The sequence below is a fragment of the Neoarius graeffei genome, chromosome 25 (genome assembly GCF_027579695.1).
Source record: "Neoarius graeffei isolate fNeoGra1 chromosome 25, fNeoGra1.pri, whole genome shotgun sequence".
Lineage (NCBI taxonomy): Eukaryota > Metazoa > Chordata > Actinopteri > Siluriformes > Ariidae > Neoarius > Neoarius graeffei.
The window spans coordinates 22,899,743-22,923,159 of record NC_083593.1 but is presented as its reverse complement, the minus strand read 5'-3'; the positions used below and the strand labels follow the sequence as shown (position 1 = coordinate 22,923,159).

The 23,417-nt window shown below is 42.8% G+C and overlaps 1 protein-coding gene across 8 annotated transcripts in view; it reads left to right on the top strand.

Moving 5' to 3' along the window:
* The window catches only part of LOC132873613 (uncharacterized), a 145,058-nt gene that overhangs the window by 25,696 nt on the left and 95,945 nt on the right, over positions 1-23,417 (top strand). For 4 of the 8 annotated variants that reach the window (XM_060909341.1, XM_060909337.1, XM_060909340.1 and 1 more), the window contains exon 1: positions 3,318-3,713. The exons of the other annotated variants lie outside the window; for them this stretch is intronic. In XM_060909341.1, coding sequence (XP_060765324.1) covers positions 3,451-3,713 — 263 coding nt within the window. In that variant the 5' untranslated portion in view covers positions 3,318-3,450. Of the gene's footprint in view, positions 1-3,317; positions 3,714-23,417 lie in introns of those variants that run through there. 8 annotated transcript variants of the gene reach the window in all.

Genomic DNA, 23,417 nt, shown 5'->3' with positions numbered 1-23,417 from the left:
GCGTAAGAGAAAATGATATTGCTTAATTGTACCTTAGGCCTATATTCCTTGAAAAAATTTTATTACATTGCTCAGGATTGTTATTTTTTTGGACCAAATAGTTTAAGTTTTTAAGCAAAAAGTCATTGACTTTGGAATTGAAATTTGGAATTATATGCTGTAATGAGGCCACTGTCTCCACCGTCAGTTCTAAAGTCACCACCGTCAGAGGGAGTTTTATTTGTTTTAAATGAATATGCTTACAACATGTTTCTTCAGTGCTGTTGAGTTATGAAAGTAATAGTCTCTTTTAATGCAAAAATATTTTTGTTAAATAAAAAAAACATTACTTTGTCTCCTTAGGCTGAAAGTAAATATTGTATATTAGATCTTTAAAGGAGTACACGTGAAACTGTATAAAAATTGAATAAAAGTGAATATTCAACTTTTAACAGTATATATGTGTGCTAAGAATGCCAGATAATGATTTAAAAACTCTAAATATATATTAGACCAAATATGTACAAAATAATTTGCTTTTTATTGTGTCTGACGGTGTTAACTAAAACAAAGTAATAGCTGAAAAAAATGCCTATTTTATGAAAAAAATACAAAATGAGGAGCTTGCACTGATACATTGCTGAACAGCCAAGGCCTTGTCCTATAATGATATACCTTTAGATTTTGTAATTTAAGTAATGTGGCAGCGGGGGCATGGTCAAGCGCCGGTCTGTGACAGGAGGGCGGAGTCAGGGAAGGTAAGTGGCAGAATCACTACACCTGACATGAATTAACCTGTGTTTGTGTGAGTCTTCCCAGTGACCGCGCCCTACTTAAGGAGGGAGAGTGAGAGCAGAGGAGCTCAGCCCAAACTAGGCGCCGATTGTGTGTGTGTCTGTCAAAGCCGCAATAATTGTTAAACTGAAAAGTGTGGCAATAAAGCTGGTTGCAAACCTGATCTCTGTCCTGCCGTCCTCTGTGCTCCACCCACTCATACGAACCGCTACAAGTAACTTTTTGTTTTCAAAATTAAAACCTGTTTTATCCAAAATCCCAAGAATCAGTGACATTTGAAACTTTATGTTAAAAAGCCCTCTGTAATTTTCTTCTGGTCCCAAGAAGTATTGTTAATAAATAATAATTAAAATAAGTTGGTGCGGATCGTGGCGAATTTCTGTTCGGCTATTTTCGTGACCACTCGGCGCGTGATGTCATTTAAGACAAATAAACCGCTTGAGTTGAGTCCACTTCCGTTTACTTGCATTGCCGTTCGGCTTGAGTGCAGACATGCGTTCGGGAATTTCCAAAGAAAAACTATGCCTTATTGTTGTGCAGTGAACTGTAACAACGGGACCGGCTCAGGAAGAAGTTTTTATCTTTGACCGAGAGAGGAGAAGAGGCAGAGAGAGTGGATTGGCTTTTTCCGGAAGAGGAGAAGAGGTGGAGCGAGTGGGTTGGCTTTTTCTGAAAGAGGAGAAGAGGCGGAGTGAGTGGGTTGGCTTTTTCCGAAAGAGAAGAGGCGGAGCGAGTGGGTTGGCTTTTTCCGAAAAAGGAGAAGAGGCGGAGCGAGAGGGTTGGCTTTTTCCGAAAAAGGAGAAGAGGTGGAGTGAGAGGGTTGGCTTTTTCCTTAAAAAGGAGAAGAGGTGGAGCGAGAGGGTTGGCTTTCTTTGAAAAACGAGAAGAGGTGGAGTGTGAGGATTGGCTTTTTATGAAAAAGAAGAGGTGGAGCGAGTGGGTTGGCTTTTTCCGAAAAAAGAGAAGAGGCAGAGCGAGTGGGTTGGCTTTTTCCGAAAGAGGAGAAGAGGCGGAGAGGGTGGATTGTGCGCGTGAAGCCAGAGGGTTGTTTTTTTCCGAAAGAGGAGACGAGGCGGAGAGAGTGGGTTGTGCGTGTGAAACAAAATCAAGCAGTCAAAGAAGAAACGGACCAGTAACGCTCAAGCAAAAAGGAGAAGATCGGAGGTAAACATCTTTACTTTTGCTTGCAATTGACAAGTCAAGAATCCAGAGGGATCCTGTACAATCATTGTGGAAATGAGACAAAGGGATATTTCCTCACTTAGAGTAGGTTATAAATAGTATAATGCATGGGCGTAACGACCATAGGCACTGGGGGGGACATGTCCCCCCCCAATATTGGGAAAGTACCAATCTGTCCCCCCCAATATTTGGCATATTAAATCAATATGAGACAAATAATATGCCATCCTGAACCATGGCTATATAATGAATCCTTGTTATGTCCGATTTACTTTCAATTGAGGAAGCACAGAGAAACAAACAAACAAAAAAAACCTTTGCGACCACCCCCTATGATTGTGCACTTGGGTCAGCCCATGTGGTTCGTTGGTTTGAAAATCCACTCAGTCGGACTGTCAGGTAGGCTGCTGGTGGACACATTCAAATGGCGGTAGCCGCAAAGAAAAGGAAGGACCCATGGGCGTAAAAATGCGTATGGACGCGTCCATACCAATATTCAGCTGAGTTTAAAATGTCCATACCATTTTTGAATGGAGAAGCCGCAATGCGGGAAACGCTGAATAAAAACACCAAACGCGGTATCGCTTCCAGCTGATTTTCAGTTGTGAACAGACCTCTCAAAGACGGCTGACTATTGGTGGGGACAGCAGGTAAAAAAGCTTTATGAAGCTTTGATTGGCCCACCTCCCGTTGCCTTGACGTTGCTATGGTTTTTGATTGGCCCACCTCCCGTTGCCTTGACGTTGCTATGGTTTTTTGTTGTCATTGGCTGTAAGCAGTAGCAAGCGGTAAAATCAGCATCCAGCTCGCTGCTACAGCAAAACAGCACACAGGCAGTGATGTCGGGCAATAAAAGAAAACGTAAGGAAGACATATGACATTTTTGTCATATGATCCTGTAACAGCAAGGAGTTTCTGTTTGCAATCTCTCTCTGTCTGTCTCTCTCTCTGTCTCACACACACACACACACACACACACACACACTAATAAATGCTTGTAGGTAATGCTAAATGTTTACTTTTTTCTTGCTCATTGTTTGCATGTATATGCATATGTATATATGCATGTGTATATGCGCATGTATGTAACCTCTGCAATAAAATGTAAAAATGTGAAACAATTGTCACTTAACCCTTTCAACTTAATGAATAAACATTTTTGCAAAATGCACTACAACTACCAAAACTCTTCACACTTCTACTACCCATACCTACATTACTTCCAGATTCTGAAATTGCAGTAACTCAAAAGGAAGCACATGATGTTTCAAATGTGTGAAAATAGTAAAAGTTGTGTGAAAATGAAGCAGCAGCACATAATTTTGATTGATTGTGTTGTTGTATTTTGGGTAGGTCATCCACTACAGCGAAATTCACAGCAACTTCAATGTCCACTTTCTCTGTGTGATAATGTATTGCCCGTATACATGCAGATGTTAGCCTAAGTCTAAGACTGAGTGTACCTGGTGCTAAAAATCAAAATAACACAAAGGAATGGACAACCAATCATTTGTACAGTGTAGGCCACATTTCATGCGACAACCATGGCGCACTGGGGCGCTTGGCCAAATTATGTCCCCACCAATATCAACACCGTTTTTACGCCCTTGGAAGGACCAACGGGCTGACATTCGCCTTTTTTTCCAGACAAGTCACAGACATGATGAGTCTGTCACAGACATGATGAGTCTGTCACAGAGAGTCACAGGCATGATGGAGGAAGGGAACAGACAGAGACCTGCTCTGAAGATGAACTGGTAAAGAGCATTGTATTACGAGTCCTTAAAACAACTTTATTTTTAACCTCATCATAGGCTGCATGTCATCAGTAGGCTAGTAATAAGAGCATACTGTCCTTTAATTAAATGTAAATAAATTAAATAAAATTATCATTTTGGTCAGTCATTATAGAGGGATTTCACTGACGTCACCCGAACCCGGAAGTAAACAGACCCTGCGCCATATTGGAAGACCAACAAACTCGTGATTAGGGGGAAATAACGGCAGCGGTATGTGAACCCACGAGAATAAAGTGGAGTGGCAAACGACTTAAACAAACAAATCTGAGCTGTTTTATTTATGATTTATTGGCCCAACAGTAGACTTGAAAGAAACCTGTGTGAGACTTGGCAAAAAACTGTGGATATAATGGATAAGTCTGTGCATGATCTGCGGACACTTTGAGGTAAGCAAACGCAAGAAATTCAGATTTAAAACATGCTAAACTGGCCCCAAGTTGATAACTGTATGAGGAGCAAGCCTCCCAGACTTCTACAATTTAATAATAATAATAATAATTTTAGGATGGTTTGGGGCTTGCTCTCCCTCTTATTATATAAATAAAGCATAGTTGTTGTGTAGGCATAGATCATAAATACATATGTATAATTTGGATAAATTAACCTAAATTATGGATACCTTAATAATAGCAAAAAGTATTAATTTTTCAACTGAAAAGATATATTATTAAAAGATAAATATCAACAAGATTACCTTGGCCATAACTATATGTAGGTTATTCTTAACAACAGCTGTAATATCATGAACCAAGCCACTAACAACATAATTGTAAGCCTGTAGCCCTTTGTAGGCCTTCAAGTCATCAGCAGTGTAGGCACTGGGTGTAAACAACAAATCGTTTACAATGTCTGGGTAGCAAACAGATGGCAGAATTGGTGTCAGGTCCTCCTTATGTTTCCATTCTCCCTTGCCCCGAGCCTTATCATATGGGTCAAACCCATCAATCACAGCCAGTTTCTCCACATACCGTGCCCTTTCTGCAGCTGGTAATGTACTCACATAACCAGACTTATCAGCCATCGTGTCACTTCACTCTCGCTCATAGTTTGTTTTGTATGTGTATATACTTGAGGTCTTCCAATATGGCGCCCTAACAAAATCTCGCGGTACGGTGACGTCATGCGGTAGCCCTCTATTCTTGAACGCCTCCATATTTTTGGGCCATTTATTTAGATAAAGTCAATATATTTTCTACAAAGTTCTATGTTGTTTTGACCTATTAACCAGGGTAATGCTCCTTTCTATTGCTTTGGTAGCCATTTTTTTGTAGCAATTTGGCATTTCTGCATTTGTTTGAAAATTGTGTGTGTTTGTGTGTGTGTGTGACTAGCTCTGGTGTGACACATTTTCATGCAATGTTTTACATGTTTTTTGTATGTTGTATTGCGTTACATGTTTTGCAGTTGCACATTCTGTTTTGTGTTTTGCCTGATACACAAAAAAAAAAACCCAAGATATAAATGTTTAACATGTTCATTGGTAATTGTATTCATCAAAACAATGTTCTAGATAAGCACATCTTTATCAATAGGCCCATATAAAAATTGCACGAAATGCACTTAAAAATATTTTGGGAAGGGCTCAAATTTGGACCCCCCCCAATATTTATACCATGGTTACGCCCTTGGTATAATGCCATGGATGGCAGGCTAATGTGGCCTACCGGCGCACTGTCAAGTAATAGGGCTCTACATTAACTTTTGAAACCACTTGTCCTGTCAGGCAAGTTGAAAGGAAATTTACATGTCTGAATGTGAAGTTGACTTGTCCAAAGAAAAATTTGAGAAAAAAAACCACAAACTATTTGTAATAAACTAATTTCACCAGAATTACTTTAACACAAAAATCTATTCACTGCAGAAAAAAATTGGACTCCATCAATCATTAATTTATTTATGAGAAATTGAAAACCAGAAAATTAAAATTATATATATTTTCATTTTTAAATGATTAACTTTGAATATATATCCTCCACTGATTAATTGTTGTCTAATTATTCAGAGTGGCTCCTGTATGGTATTTCATGGTTGCGATGAAAGTTGTGGTGTTTTTTAGGTTTTTGTTGCGATTACATTGTAGGCGGAAGTGAAAGTTGCAAGAAATTGTTGCAATTTTCTCTTTTAGTGATTAAAATTGAGTATGTTAAATAAGTTATTACTGAAAAACTATTAATTTTAAAAACAGACACTGAGAAATGGTCCTATAAACAACTTTACCAATATAAAAGATTACCAGGACTACAAAAATGCAGAAAAATAGGATTTACTTATCCAAATGCACCTGTTGGTTCAAAAGTTAAGTGCATAGAACCTCACAGAACAACATGAAGTTACCTTAAAATATACTATAAATGCCTCAGCTTTCATGCAAGAAAAAAAAACTAGTACTGTGTGCAGGCAGTCTCTCCTGAAGACTAAATTAAACAATAATTATAAACTAAATAATAAATAAATGGCTCAGGCTTCATAGAAGAGAAAAAACCAATTTGAACAGAATCTCACAGTATGATGCTGAAGCTGCCTAAACAATGGAAAATAAAATGCCATTTTGGCAAAAATGTTGGCAGCCATTAATTTCTTGTATTAAGTAAAAAAAAAAATAAAGTGCACACAGTCCTTCACTGTAAACATAACACACTTTTTCAGTAACAGAATTTAAGCCTATATAAACACTGACTCGCACATGCTGCTTCTCTTGAACGTATACACGGAAGTAAGGCAGAAGGTAGTTTGTCGACGTCACCTCAAGATGACGCCAACGATTGGTCAAATTTGCGGGAAAGTTGCGGTGATTGGATATAATTGCAACACCGCCCTGAATTCACGGGGATTGGTTGAATTTGCGTTGAAATTGCAAATCGCGATATCCTGGAGGGTCTGGTAAATGACCGTTTACTTTTCAGCTCAAATACATGAAGCGGTATTGGCCGGTTTTGCAGGCAGAATATTGCGCATGCACACGTCGCTCTTTCCGAAGAGAAACATCCAGCGATTCATTAAAACAAAATGTCGAGTGAGATGCTTCGGAAATCATGTGAATAAACTGATAAATTTGATATGTAACCCGAATATCAGCGTATTTTGGCACTTGTCCGATTGGACAAATAACTGAGACGATGAACTTGTCTGACATTAACACTTGTCCGGGACAAGTGATCCTTTATGTCGAGCCCTGAGTAATCGTTACCTATATCCACTAGGGAGGGCGGTTTAATTATTCTTCAAAAGGGCTCTTATTTAGTATTACAACAAAAGTAGGAATTTATCATAACTACCAGGATAAATCGTTTGGGTACAAGTCTTGTTGAGGTCCAGGGTCACCGCGATCAGAGTCGGCCGAGTCACTGTCCGATTCCAAGGCCGCACAGTCAAACCAGTGAGCCATGTTCACTGATTGCTTCGCAACGGCCATAGGTTCATACATATATGGTTTCACCTCTCGATATTTAATTTGGAGAGTTCTTACTTCAAAATCGCTATCGCTTTCAGACATTTTACACAACCCCTCACAACCAAAGTCTGTACATGTGTGCTTGGTTCGCAAGTAAACACAGAACTGCTCCCAGTCTGTTTGGCTTAAATGACGTCATGACGACGGCCCCCTGGCGGTGAAAGTGTGCATAAGTGAGATGTAAACAAACCTTCGGAAATTAGGCAAAACAGTATATTTTAACCGTTTTATTCAATTTTTGGGTGCAAATTAGACACTAGGAAATTTTGAATTTACTTTTTGGGTCATTCTTCTAGACAATAAAGTTGATATTCTACGTTTCACCTCCGACCATTGCCTATGACCTTTAAAGGAGCAAAGCGCTCTTCCACATCCAGGCTGCTTATTGTGCAGGGTGCTATAGAATAGTCTGTGAAGATTCTCAGTCATCCAGGTCATAGTAACTGTGGGTGGTAAAAGAGAGCACCTGGACTTGCTTGAAGATTCTTGAAGATGTTTCACCTCTCATCCGAAAGGCTTCTTCAGTTCTGTCTGACTAGTAGGGAGTATCAGGTATTTATCCTCTCATGGATGAAAAGCTCATCTAAGGTGTCGTTGAGTCATCCTGTTGGTGTGGGTCACTGGGGGCTGGATGTGAACGGCCTCGAGAGTCGTTAGGGTGATCAATGGATTGCCCGTTAAGGTGATCAATTGAATGCTGATTCTCTCTGTCCTCTTGTGAGTCACTGAAAACAGCTGGGTTTTGGTGTGCATTCAGTTGTCTGGGAAGTGTGCCAAGGACTGCATTGTAGGTGGCTGATAAATGATGTCTTAGGCCCTGTCCACACGGCAATGGATTCAGGTGACTCCGATACAATTGCTTATTGTTTAGGCCTGGCATCCACACGGCACCGGCGTTTTGGGTGCCCAAAACGCAATCTTTTTGAGAACTGGTTCCAGAGTGGAAAGATCTGGCAACGTTGCCGTTGTGAAGTCGTCTGGATGAGTAGAACGGATTTGTTTATGATGACATCACAACCACATGACTGTGAGTGCTTCACGCCGGGTAGAAGTGTAACGAACTCGATGCGAGTTGTCAACAAATCCTATAACTTGGTTCATGAAACGCGCTTACAAAATATTTTCACTGTGAATATTTATTGTGTAATGGTGCAAAGTGAGAGAGAGACTCTCCCCTAAGGGCAGAGTCAATCCCGCCAGCAAAAATAGGGAAAAAAAGGAGCGATCTCACCTCTTCAGATGTTGGTTTTAGTCCTACAATACATTCCTCAAAAAGGGCGTAGAAGAGCAAATTAATCCATCAACGTGTAGCATTCAATTTATTCCGGACCTTTAAAGACGCCGCCTTCCGCGTAGAATCATACGTCATCCTCGCCGCCATATTGGATAGGTCAAAGCGGAGAATAAAGATTAGCTGCGTTTAACTGTACCAACAGGTTTACCATCCAAACGAGATCACATGGGATTACCTTTCACAGGTGAGAAACAACAAATTAATCCATCAACGTGTAGCATTCAATTTATTCCGGACCATTAAAGACGCTGCCTTCCGCGTAGAATCATACATCATCCTCGCTGCCATATTGGATAGGTCAAAGCGGAGAATAAAGATTAGCTGCGTTTAACTGTACCAACAGGTTTGCCGTCCAAACGAGATCACATGGGATTACCTTTCACAGGTGAGACTGGAAAAATACTTTAAATTGTATTTGGTCATTATAATGTAATTTTACGAACAGATTTTCCTGACTTTGTGGCTAATATGAAGTCTCGCGCATAATAGTTTATGCGCATGCGTCCTTACTACTTCTATTGTTCTGGTGTCTCCGAAGGGACCGTCTTACAGCGCCCCTAGAGGTGTGGCATGTGTATTGCATCGTTTTCAGCAAGCGTTGCGTTGCCATATGGACCTGATATTTTACTGATCGTTGCCCATTTGGACGCGATATATTTTTAAATAATATCTCGTTGCCATTGTCGTGTGGATGTAGCCTTAGACCCCCACCTCTGTTCAGTGATGGCCGTTCCAGGTTGACAAAAATGGCTTCTTTAACTCCTCGCTCATACCAACGATCCTCTCTGGCTAAAATGCATACGTTGCAATCCTGAAATGAATGTCCTTTGTTGTTAAGATGAAGGTAGACAGCAGAGTCCTGGCCTGAGGAACTGGTTCTCCTGTGTTGAGCCATACGCCTGTGGAGCAGTTGTTTAGTTTCTCCAATATACGAGTCCATGCATTCCTCACTACACTGAATTGCATACACTACGTTGTCCTGTTTGTGTCTGGGTATTCTGTCCTTAGGGTGGACCAGTTTCTGCTTCAGGGTGTTACTGGGTCTGAAATGTACCGGAATGTTGTGTTTGTAGAAGATCCTCCTGAGTTTCTGACCAGAAATTCAGATTCAGAAAACTTTATTTGTCCCATTAATGGGCAATTTAGTTTGTCAGTCCTAGTCTCCATCAATCAACAAAACAATAAATAGCATAAATAAAAAGTAAAGAAATAAGAATACAATAAATAGGAAGAAAGTAAGACATCCATCCAATACACACACATTCAGCCAAATATCACATCCTGTCTTGTCAGTGCTAAACAACCCTTAGTAGAACCAGTCCTCACTGGTGTGCTCTCTGGTGTACTCTACCTACCATCTTATTTAATAATCTAATGGTTGCAGGGATAAAGGAGTTAGAGTACCTCTTTGTTTTTGTCATGACAGAATAATAGCACCTCCCTGAGGGCATTAAGGAAAACTCTCCACCTAAGACATGATCAGGCTGACTGATAATACTTCTGGCTTTATGGACCGCCTGTTTGTTAAACAGACCACTCAGACTGTTTAATTGGATTCCAGTAATCTTTGAGCAAGTGTTAACAATGCTACTGAGACTGTTCTTTTCTTTGACTGACTGTTGAACCAACATAAAGAAAACGTTAAAAGACTTTCAATAAAAGACTGATAAAAGTTACGCAAAATAGTTTTAGAAACACTGAAAGAGTTTAGCATTCTCAGTAGATGAATTCTCTGTCCCTTTTTAACAATTGTCTCTGTGTTTATGTGAAATTTCAGCTCACTGTCAAATATTGTACCTAGGTATTTGTATGTGTCGACGATTTCCACATCCTCCCCATGTATGACACTTGCCTTTGGCTCTGCCTTAGCCCTCCTAAAATCTATTATGAGCTCTTTTGTTTTATCAACATTTAGATCTAAAAAATTGTTGTCGCACCACTCCACAAATGTCAGTGCTAGCCCATGACTGGAATGCAGACCTTGGAACAATGATAGCAGCGCAGTGTCATCTGAAAACTTAACCAAGTAGCTTCCTTGTTGGAAAGACCTGCAGCTGTCTGTATACAAAATAAATAACAAAGGAGAGAGTACACATCCTTGCGGTGAGCCAGTATTTGAAGTAATAGCTTGGGACAGGTGACCATTTACTAAGGCCCTGTCCACACGGCAACGGATTCAGGTGACTCCGATACAATTGCTTATCGTTTAGGCCTGGCGTCCACATGGCACCGGCGTTTTGGGTGCCCAAAACGCAATCTTTTTGAGAACGGCTTCCAGAGTGGAAAGGTCTGGCAACGTTGCCGTTGTGAAGTCGTCTGGATGAGTAGAACGGATTTGTTTACGATGACGTCACAACCACATGACTGTGAGTGCTTCACGCCGGGTAGAAGTGTAACGAATATCACCAGGAAAAAGCCTTACAGAGCACTAGTGAGAGTGAAACACGAGCTTGGATATTATTATCATTATTATTATTATTATTATGTTCAGTGTTCGTTCACAGTAGTAATGCAAGAAGCAGAATAGTGACAGTAATAGTGAAGCAAAAACATGCAATTGTACAAACACTGCAGCTCTATAGCAAAATATTCATTTATGAAATGGTCTGATTCTTAACACCAGTAGTGCCAATGATCTTCTCATTGCGATGCGAGTTGTCAACAAATCCTATAACTTGGTTCATGAAACGCGCTTACAAAATATTTTCACTGTGAATATTTATTGTGTAATGGTGCAATCCCGCCAGCAAAAATAGGGGAAAAAAGGAGCGATCTCACCTCTTCAGATGTTGATTTAAGTCCGACAATACATTCCTCAAAAAGGGCGTAGAGGAGCAAATTAATCCAATTTATTCCGGACCATTAAAGACGCCGCCTTCCGCGTAGAATCATACGTCATCCTCGCCGCCATATTGGAGAGGTCAAAGCGGAGAATAAAGATTAGCTGCGTTTAACTGTACCAACAGGTTTACTGTCCAAACGAGATCACATGGGATTACCTTTCACAGGTGAGAAACAACAAATTAATCCATCAACGTGTATCATTCAATTTATTCCGGACCATTGAAGACGCCGCCTTCTGCGTAGAATCATACGTCATCCTCGCCGCCATTTTGGAGAGGTCAAAGCGGAGAATAAAGATTAGCTGCGTTTAACTGTACCAACAGGTTTTCTGTCCAAACGAGATCACATGGGATTACCTTTCACAGGTGAGACTGGAAAAATACTTTTCATTGTATTTGGTCATTATAATTTTACAAACAGATTTTCCTGACTTTGTGGCTAATATGAAGTCTCGCGCATAATAGTTTATGCGCATGCGTCATTACTTCTTCTATTGTTCTGGTGTCTCCGAAGGGACCGTCTTATAGCGCCCCTAGAGGTGTGGCATGTGTATTGCATCGTTTTCAGCAAGCGTTGCGTTGCCATATGGACCTGATATTTTACTGATTGTTGCCCATTTGGAAGCGATATATTTTTAAATAACATCTCGTTGCCGTTGTCGTGTGGATGTAGCCTAAGACTCTCTGTGTTCTATCTGTTAAATTTAAAAGCAGCAACAGTAGTTGATTTGGTAATTGAAAAACATGAGCTAGTCTTTCAATCATGATATGCGGCTGCATTTTGTTAAAAGCAGAAGAAAAATCTGCAAATAAAAGTCTAACATGGGAGCCAGGCTTCTCCAGGTGTTTATGTATTGTATCTAAAATAAAAAGTTTCGCGTCATCTACACTTCTACCAGTTTGATAAGCAAACTGTAATGGATCCAGCTTACCAGTGACCAAAGACATAATTTCAGCCTTAAGGATTTTTTCAAAATTCTTCATCACTAGAGATGTAAGAGCTACCGGTCTAAAATCTTTTAGCTCCTTGGGTTTATTTAATTTAGCTAATGGTATTATGGTGGAGCTCTTCCATATTTGGGGAACCTGGCCTTGTTTTGCACACACATTGAAGAGGGAGGTGAATACTCCACTTAGCTGGTCTGCACAATAGCGTAGTGTGCGGCCACAAACAGCATCAGGGCCAGCGGCTTTCCTAATATTGACCTTCTTAAACAGAGATGTTACTTGCTCCTGAGATATCATTAGGTCATTATTAGGAACCAGAGTGTTTCTCCACATAGAAATATTGTCAAGAAAGTCAGAGGATTCAAAACGTGAATAAAATAAATTAAAAGCATTTGGAAGATCACATGACTCAACACCATTAACAGTAATAGGTATTCTACGTTCAGTATGTTGATTTAAAGATGCCATTGACTTTATTCCTCGCCAGGCTGCTCTAAGATCCCCTCCACTGTATTGTTCTTCCACTTTCCTTCTATATTTCATTTTAGCCTTCCTAATCTCATTTTTTACTTCTTTGGACACAGCTTTAATCTCCCAAATGTCCCCAGTGTAAAAAGTCCTCTTTTTCTTGTTAATCACAGACTTAAGTTCCTTCGTCACCCATGGTTTATTGTTCGGAAAAGTGACAATCTTCTTAGCTGGGATGACCATGTCCACACAGAACGTGATATATGATGATAGTGTCTGCTAGTTCATCAATGTTCTCAGACCCCTCCTGAAAGCACTCCCAGTCAGTACACTCGAAACATGCTTGCAGAGAAGAGATACTATCCTCTGACCACAGTTTCACAATTCTCTCCTCATGTTCTAAGCGTCTGAAAGAGGGTTTATACACTGGCATAAGGTAAACACTGTTGTGGTAGGAAGCTCCCAAGGAAGGCATGGGTATGGATCTGTAAGCTCCACCTACTGACCCATAGCAAAGATCAATAGAGGTCTTTTTCTGTGTTGTAGTGCAAGTTACATATTGTTCATAAGTTCTCATAGTCCTCCTCATGTCACAGTGATTAAAATCTCCCAAGATGAATTTAAGTGCATTGGGGCAAATTTCGTCCAGTTTGTGTGTAGTGTCTGCAATCAGCTGAGCAGCAGCTGCCACATTTGCTAGTGGGTGAATATATACCAGTGTAGAAAAAAGTTGTTGGAACTCACGTGGAAGGTAGATGGGATGGAGTGAGATGGAAAGTAGTTCTATGTCGGCGGTACAGATTTTTTCTCTGACCGTTACGATGTTGCAATACCGCTCATTGATATAGAAACACACCCCTCCTCCTCTGTTATGTATGAAATGTAGGGAATGACAATGTTCTTGCGTTTGTTCCTGTTATCCTCCTTGTCCGTTATGTTCCTTTTTCTGCTCTTGAAGAAAGACCAGTTGGGATACCCGCAGTTCTGAAGTGCTTTCTTGATGTGATTCTGCTCCTTCTCTTTTCCCTCTACCGTTGTAGGGATGTTCTGAGCCCTGTGTTGCAAGGTCCTAATGACCCCCAATTTGTGTTCCAGTGGGTGGTGAGAGTCAAAGAGTAGGTACTGGTCTGTGTGTGTGGGTTTCCGGTAGACCTCGATGCTAAGGCTTCTGTCTTGTCTAATGTGTACATCACAATCCAAGAAGGCTAGATTATTTCCACTGATGTCCTCCCGAGTGAAATTAATGTTGATATCCACTGCATTGATGTGCTTGGAGAAGGCTTCCACTTCATGGGTTTTGATTTTAACCCAGGTGTCATCCACATATCTGAACCAGTGGCTGGGAGCAACTCCTGAAAAAGTGGTCAAAGCTTTATGTTCCACTTCCTCCATGTAAAGATTGGCCACAATAGGGGACACCGGTGAGCCCATGGCATGTCCATGCTTCTGTCTGTAGAAACTTTCATTAAACTGGAAATAAGTGGTAGTCAGGCAGAGGTCAAGCATGGTGCAAATCTGGTCCGTGGTGAGGTTCGTTCTATCCAGTAAGGCAGGGGTGTCCAAACTGATCCATAAAGGGCCATGTGGCTGCAGGTTTTCATTCCAGCCATGCAGCAGCACACCTAATTTGGCTTATTCAATCAACTGACACACCCACCCTTTAATCAAGGGCAGGTGTGGCTGCAAGTATTTGACTGTGTGAAGACAGTTCAGTTGATTGAATGAGCCAAGTCAGGTGTGCTGCTGCATGGCTGGAATGAAAACCTGCAGCCACATGGCCCTTTATGGATCAGTTTGGACACCCCTGCAGTAAGGTGTTGTCTTGAAGGAGTCGTTGTCTAACAGATTCAACTGCTTCTGTGGTGGGAATGCAGGTGAAAAGAGAAGTGACATCATAAGAAACCATGGTTTCATCTAAGTCTAGTTTGAGGTCTGCAACTTTAATAGCAAAATCTTGGGAGTTTTTGACATGATGTAGCGTATTCCCAACAAGAGGAGCCAGGATAGTGGCTAGGTGTTTGGCAATGTTATAGGTGACAGAGTTTATACTGCTGATGATAGGTCTGAGTGGAGCTCCTTCCTTGTGAATCTTGGGGAGTCCGTATATGAGAGGAACGGCTTCCCCAGGGTACAATCTGTAGTACAGAGATCGGTTGATGGCTTGGTCCTTTTCTAGTTGTTGCAGGCAGCTAACAACTTTCTTTTTGTAACAACTGGTGGGGTCCCGCCTCAAGGTTTCATAGGTGGTTGTGTCGCTGAGGAGACTGGTCATCTTTGAGTGGTAGTCTGCTGTGTTTAGCACCACTGTGCATCTCCCTTTGTCAGCAGGAAGGATGTTGATGTCCCGGTCTCTTTGAAGCAATGTAAGAGCCTTCCTTTCTTGGCTGGTGAGGTTGGAGGGGGGTGCTTTTGCACTGGACAGAGCAGCTGATATCTTCAGTCTAAGTTGTTCTGCCTCTGTGTTGGTCAGATTGTTGTTTCTGATGGCTGACTCTGTGGCTGTGATGAGATCTACCACTGGTATCCGCTCTGGTGAAACTGCAAAGTTAAGTCCCTTGGATAAAACATCTTTCTCTGGCTGGGTGAGTACCCTGTCAGATAAGTTCTTCACCCACTTCTCTTCTATGTCCAGTTGTGTAGCCTGGTCAGATTTCTTCCTCCAAGTCAGCACTTCTGTCTTACTGGAGGAGGTGGTTTTAGACAGCAATGTTTGAAATTTGCACATCTGTTGTTCCTTGCCTTTGGTATGTTGTGAAATCTGTGCCTTCTCCGCAAAATCAGAGACTCGTTCCAAAACTTCACTGGGAAGAAGCACTGTCAACTCTTCAAACATCAGTTCAGTCTTGTTCTGGAGAGCATTGATGGTGAAATGTACTTGTCTCACTCTCTCGTTGAGAAGCTGCTTCTGGGCTTTCTGGAGGATTATTTCAGCTCTGTGTCCTTTGACCGTTGAATGCAGGTGTAGGCTAGTGGGGATAATGTTGGAACAAGTTGCAGGCCTCAAACTAGACTTAGATGAAACCATGGTTTCTTACGATGTCACTTCTCTTTTCACCTGCATTCCCACCACAGAAGCAGTTGAATCTGTTAGACAACGACTCCTTCAAGACAACACCTTACTGGATAGAACGAACCTCACCACGGACCAGATTTGCACCCTGCTTGACCTCTGCCTGACTACCACTTATTTCCAGTTTAATGAAAGTTTCTACAGACAGAAGCATGGACATGCCATGGGCTCACCGGTGTCCCCTATTGTGGCCAATCTTTACATGGAGGAAGTGGAACATAAAGCTTTGACCACTTTTTCAGGAGTTGCTCCCAGCCACTGGTTCAGATATGTGGATGACACCTGGGTTAAAATCAAAACCCATGAAGTGGAAGCCTTCTCTAAGCACATCAATGCAGTGGATATCAACATCAGTTTCACTCGGGAGGACATCAGTGGAAATAATCTAGCCTTCTTAGATTGTGATGTACACATTAGACAAGACAGAAGCCTTAGCATCGAGGTCTACCGGAAACCCACACACACAGACCAGTACCTACTCTTTGACTCTCACCACCCACTGGAACACAAATTGGGGGTCATTAGGACCTTGCAACACAGGGCTCAGAACATCTCTACAACGGTAGAGTGAAAAGAGAAGGAGCAGAATCACATCAAGAAAGCACTTCAGAACTGCGGGTATCCCAACTGGTCTTTCTTCAAGAGCAGAAAAAGGAACATAACGGACAAGGAGGATAACAGGAACAAACGCAAGAACATTGTCATTCCCTACATTTCTGGTCTGTCTGAGAAACTCAGGAGGATCTTCTACAAACACAACATTCCGGTACATTTCAGACCCAGTAACACCCTGAAGCAGAAACTGGTCCACCCTAAGGACAGAATACCCAGACACAAACAGGACAACGTAGTGTATGCAATTCAGTGTAGTGAGGAATGCACGGACTCATGTATTGAGGTTTTTCACCCACGTGACCAAGTCATGTGAGGCTGCCATTTTGGACGTCATGGCTCGAATCAGTTTGAATGCGAGGAAGGCGACAAACGAAAAACATAAAAGAAAAAGGAGCGAGATGCAGAAAACACCTTCACTATCCAGCAACGTAGGGCATTTACAGGGCGAGCAGAGGGAGAGGTACAGTGTGTGCACAATTATTAGGCAAGTTGTATTCCTGATGATTAATTTTATCGTTGAACAAATACAGTGCTCTCAGTCAATCCAAATTGTTAATAAACCTAAAACCAGAATGATTAACAAAGGAAAGGGGAGTTTAGGCCTTCTCAGGGGAATATATAAGTGTGCAGAATTATTAGGCAACATTTACTGTGCAGAATTATGCAACTAAATGAAAAGCTTAAAGTTTCCCATCTCACTTGTTTATTTTAATTTTCAGTGTAACAAATAAACAACTCAGAATTAACAAATAAACACTTCTAGCATTTCAAAAATATTCAGTGACCAATATAGCCACCCTTCTTTTCAATAACTGCCATGAGCCTTCCATCCAGTCTGTTAGTTTTTTGATTTGTTGACGATCAACTTTGTGTAGGAGCAACCACGGCCTCCCAAATGCTATTCAGAGTGGTGTATTGTCTTCCCTCACTGTAAATCTCATGCTTAAGAAGGGGCCACAAGTACTCAATAGGGTTTAAGTCAGGTGAGGAAGTGGGCCATGTCATTACTTTGTCATCTTTAAGGCCTTTGCGGGCTCGCCAAGCAGTGGAGTACTTGGGTGCATGTGATGGTGCATTGTTCTGCATAACAATCATGGCCTTCTTGAATGATGCAGACTTCTTCCCATACCACTGCTTGAAGAATGTATCTTTTAGAAACTGGCAGTAGGTTTGGGAGTTGATGTTAAGTCCATCTTCAACCTGAAATGGTCAAACTAGCTCATCCTTAATAATAGCAGCCCATGCCATTACCCCTCCACCACCTTGCTGGTGTCTGAGTCAAAGTGCCCTGTGTCCATTAGTTATCCAGCTATGGGCCCATCCATCTGGTCTATCCAGAGTCACTCTCATTTCATCCGTCCATAAAACCTTTGGAAAATCTGTCTTCAGATATTTCTTGGCCCAATCTTGACATTTCAACTTGTGAGTCTTGTTTAGTGGTGGTCGTGTTTCAGCCTTCCTTTTCTTGGCCATGTCTCTGAGCACCGAACACCTTGTCCTTCTGGACACTCCAGGTCGGTTGCAGTTCTAGAATATTGTGGCACTGGAGGATAATGGGTTCCTGGTAGCTTCATGTTTAATCCTTCTCAAGTCTTTTGCGGTTAATTTGTGTCTTTTCTTCTCCACACATTTTTTGCGACCCTGTTGACTATTTGCAACAAAACGTTTGATTGTTTTGTGCTCACATTTCTATAGCTTAGCTATTTCAAGAGTGCTGCATCCCTCTGATAGGCATTTTACAATTTTTGTCTTTTCAGTGTCTGTTAAATCTCTTTTTTGGCCCATTTTGCCTGAGATAAAGAAGCTGCCTAATAATTATGCACACCTTAATATAGGGTATTAATGACTTTAGGTCACACCCTCCCTCATTACACAAATACCACCTGAGAATGCTTAAATCCAATTAGCATTCAAGTGTATCTAGCTTGCGGTTGGAAAACATGCATAGAAATAATGGTAGGGTCAGAGTACTCGCTTGCCTAATAATTGTGCACACAGTGCATTTGCAAAAATTGAGGTTAGCAGGCTTAGAGAATGACGTTTACCTGCTTCCACCAGGATTGTTCACTGACGTACGGAAGTACACGAAGCCCTCGTCTTTACCTGACTTCGGCCCACATGATCTGTATACCTATGTCGTTAAAAACCCATCGCCATACACAGGTATTGATCTGAAAGCGTATAAGAGTTTGGATACTTAAATATTTTGTGTCAGGCTGGGTAACATGCCTACGTCAGCGGGTCGTCCCTGGAGCCGGTGGTCGCCATCTTATTACAGCTAAGGTTTGTTCACATTTTCATTTACTTTCGGTCCTCAGGATAAACAAAATGTTATTAAATGTCATTGAAATAACTTCTTAGTCTGCTGAGACATGGCCCGTTATAAATTTGCTGTTACCAGGCAATGACCAAGAACTGTATTATTAGGGTCGGTGTCTGTGTTGTAGCAGTGCACTAGCAGCTAGCTGTTAGCACTAGCTAATGTCAACAACATCATAGCTGGTATGTTACTGTAGCAATGTTCACGTTCAGTCATTTGGATGACTGTTAAAACCTTTCAGTCTCAAGTTTTTCCTTTACTGTATTTACTAGTTTACTGTAATTATGATCCGGCAGCTATTTACACTGGATCCGGTGTAAATAGCTGCCGGAGCGCGCTCCGGCTTGCTCCCCCTCAAATTAAGCAGCGCGCTCCGGCTTGCTGCACGCTGCTTAATTTGAGGGGGAGCAAGCCGGAGCGCGCTCCGGAACCTCAGCCGGAGCACTCCGGGAGCAAGCCGGAGCCCGCTCCGGAACCTCGGCCAGAGCACTCCGGGAGCAAGCCGGAGCGCGCTGCTTAATTTGAGGGGGAGCAAGCCGGAGCGCACTCCGGAACCTCGGCCGGAGCACTCCGGGAGCAAGCCGGAGCGCGCTCCGGAACCTCGGCCGGAGCACTCGGGAGCAAGCCAGAGCGCGCTGCTTAATTTGAGGGGGAGCAAGCTGGAGCGCGCTCCGGAACCTTGGCCGGAGCACTCCGGGAGCAAGCCGGAGCGCGCTGCTTAATTTGAGGGGGAGCAAGCCGGAGTGCGCTCCGGCAGCTATTTACACTGGATCCGGTGTAAATAGCTGCCGGATCATAATTACAGTAAACTAGTAAATACAGTAAAGGAAAAACTTGAGACTGAAAGGTTTTAACAGTCATCCAAATGACTGAACGTAAACATTGCTACAGTAACATACCAGCTATGATGTTGTTGACATTAGCTAGCTTGACCTTCAAAATGGCGGACACCGGGGCGTCACGTGACCCTGTGACGTCAGGTGAAAAACCTCAATTGGGGAAGCAAAACAACCGCTCCACAGGCGTATGGCTCAACACAGGAGAGCCAGTTCCTCAGGCCAGGACTCTGCTGTCTACCTTCATCTTAACAACAAAGGACACTCATTTCAGGATTGCAACGTACGCATTTTAGCCAGAGAGGATCGTTGGTATGAGCGAGGAGTTAAAGAAGCCATTTTTGTCAACCTGGAACGGCCATCACTGAACAGAGGTGGGGGTCTAAGACATCATTTATCAGCCACCTACAATGCAGTCCTTGGCACACTTCCCAGACAACTGAATGCACACCAAAACCCAGCTGTTTTCAGTGACTCACAAGAGGACAGAGAGAATCAGCATTCCAACGATCACTTTAACAGGCAATCCATTGATCACCCTAACGACTCTTGAGGCCGTTCACATCCAGCCCCCAGTGACCCACACCAGCAGGATGACTCAATGACTACATTTACATGCACATCCAAATCGAGCTGCTGTCAGTAATCGAGCTGAAGGTCCCAGCAGGGTGCCAGAGAAATCCAATCCTACATGCACACAATGAAATCGGGCTATTGTGTGAGGTGCATTGTGCACCTGAGCCACAGGTGGCACAACATGCCCCATCGTGTTGGTACACTTCCGGTTGTCGTCATGAAGAAAAGCTATTCAAGAGTGTAAACAAAGTTATCAGTTCCGTGTTCTCCATTGCGCGTTTTTCTCCCGTCCATGAATTTTAATATATTCAACTCCTTAAGCTGAATGAGCATGAACTCTGTCTCCTCATTGCTCCAGAAGTGCACGTTTCTGCTTGCCTGTGGCAGTGGGGGCGTGGTCAAGCGCCGGTCTGTGACAGGAGGACGGAGCCAGGGAAGGTGAGTGGAAGAATCATTTCACCTGACAATAATTAACCTGTGTTTGTGTGTCTTCCCAGTAACTGCGCCCTATTTAAGGAGGCAGAGGGAGAGCAGACGGGACAGCTCATCCCGGGACTAGAACACAGCGCACGCGCGTGTGTGTTTTTCTCTCAAGAATAAAAGTAGGCTGTTAAACTGAAAAGTCTGACAATAAAAAGCCTATTAGTACCAGAAGCTTTGTCCTGCCGTCCTCTGTGCTCCACCCACACTTCAGAGAGCTCTACATCGCCATTTTCTCTTCTTCGTTTGTTCCTCCTGACCTCTTCTGCTGCTCGCTACTACTGTTGTCATGCCGACCGAGGCTGTTGTGTTTCCCGCTTGTGGTCTCGTCACTCGTCACTTCCGGAAGGGGCAGTAAGTAGCTCGACAACTAGCTCGATAGGGTATACATGCACAAAGTAGCTCGGCAGAAATCGCATAAACTAGGTCGTGTAGCTCGATTCCGAGAAATCAAGTTCAGTTCAATTTCAGCCGAATTAAGGTGTATACATGGCATTTTGAACTTCGATTTCAGTCGAGCAACGGCAGAAATTCGATTCTCTCTATGTGCATGTAAACGTAGTGACTGACACCTTAGATGAGCTTTTCATCCATGAGAGGATAAATACCTGATACTCCCTACTAGTCAGACAGAACTGAAGAAGCCTTTTGGATGAGAGGTGAAACGTCTTCAAGAATCTTCAAGCAAGTCCAGTTGCTCTCTTTTACCACCCACAGCTATAGAATAGTGTACAGCACAGAGGAAGAACAAATCCTCCTGTCGTGAAGCGAACATTAGCTCAACGTGTGTGCTCCCTCTATTCTTTATCACAGGTGAGTAAATATGCCACAAACTGCGTGCACATCGCAGACTTTAAGAGCATAAAATGCCATCGAACTTTGCACATGTTGGTAAATGAATTGGGGAATTTGGGGATATTGGGGAAACAAAACAACCGCTTCACAGGCACATGGCTCAACACAGGAGAGCCAGTTCCTCAGGCCAGGACTCTGCTGTCTACCTTCATCTTAACAACAAAGGACACTCATTTCAGGATTGCAACGTACGCATTTTAGCCAGAGAGGATCGTTGGTATGAGCGAGGAGAAGCCATTTTTGTCAACCTGGAACGGCCATCACTGAACAGAGGTGGGGGTCTAAGACATCATTTATCAGCCACCTACAATGCAGTCCTTGGCACACTTCCCAGACAACTGAATGCACACCAAAACCCAGCTGTTTTCAGTGACTCACAGGAGGACAGAGAGAATCAGCATTCCATTGATCACCCTAACGGGCAATCCATTGATCATCCTAACGACTCTCGAGGCCGTTCACAACCAGCCCCCAGTGACCCACACCAACAGGATGACTCAATGACACCTTAGATGAGCTTTTCATCCATGAGAGGATAAATACCTAATACTCCCTACCAGTCAGACAGAACTGAAGAAGCCTTTCAGATGAGAGGTGAAACGTCTTCAAGCAAGTCCAGTTGCTCTCTCTTACCACCCACAGTTTACTATGACCTGGATGACTGAATCTTCACAGACATGTTGGTAAATGAAGCTGGTTTGTAAGAGGGTTTTTTTGTATAAATAGATATTTGTGTATGGATGCTAACTCACTAATGCTTGTGTGTGGAGTAGTTTGTGGGGAACGTTAACTCTCTGATCTCTATGGAAACTCTGGAGAGCTCATTGGCCAATCCCTGCTGTACAGACGACTGAAGCCTCCAAGCCGCCATTTTACCACGCCTATCGGGTGTATTTGGCTTATGTGTTAAACCACCGTATCCGATCAAATTTTCCCCAAGAAAATTATTTCCTGAATTTTTTCCCCTTTCATTACCTCCTCTTATTTTCTCAACTTTACACATATTCATTGCAGATCTTTATAGCGCACCCCTTCAGTGTTGTTGTTTGTTTGTTTTTTCCTTTTCCAGTTCAGTCTCTGATAATTTTTTTTTTTTGAACAACTCTTTTACTACTAAAAGAGCGCTGGAACAGTTTGCAGCCGAGTGCAAAACGGCTGGGATGAGGATCAGCACCTCCAAATCCGTGGCCATGGCGCTCAGCCAGAAATGGATGGAGTGCCTACTCCGGGTCGGGGGGGAGTTGCTACCTAAAGTGGAAGAGTTTAAGTATCTTGGGGTTTTGTTCATGAGTGAGGGTAAAGGGGAGCGGGAGTTGGATAGTCGGCTCGGGGCAGCGTCAGCAGTGATGCACATGCTAAACCTGTCTGTTGTGGTAAAGAGAGAGCTGAGCCAAAAGGCAAAGCTCTCAATTTACTGGTCCATCTATGTTCCCACTCTCACCTATGGTCACGAGTTACGGGTAGTGACCGAAAGAATGAGATCGCGGATACAAGCGGTAGAAATTAGTTTTCTCTGCAGGGTGGCTGAGCTCTCCCTTAGAGACACGGTGAGAAGCTTGGTTATTCGGGAGAGACTTGGAGTAGAACCGCTGCTCCTCCACATCGAAAGGAGTCAATTCAGGTGGTTCGGGCACCTTGTTAAGATGCCCCCTGGACGCCTCCCAAGGGAGGGTTTCTGGGCATGCCCTACCGGGAGGAGATCCCGGGGCAGACCCAGGACACGCTGGAGAGATTACATCTCTCGGCTGGCCCGGGAACGCCTTGACATTCCCCCGGAAGAGCTAGTGGAGGTTGCCAGGGAGAGAGAAGTCTGGGCTGCTCTGCTTGGGCTGCTACCCCTGCAACCCGGATCCAGATAAGCGGTAGAAGATGGATGGATAGAGCTTTTACTACTATAATTATTTTT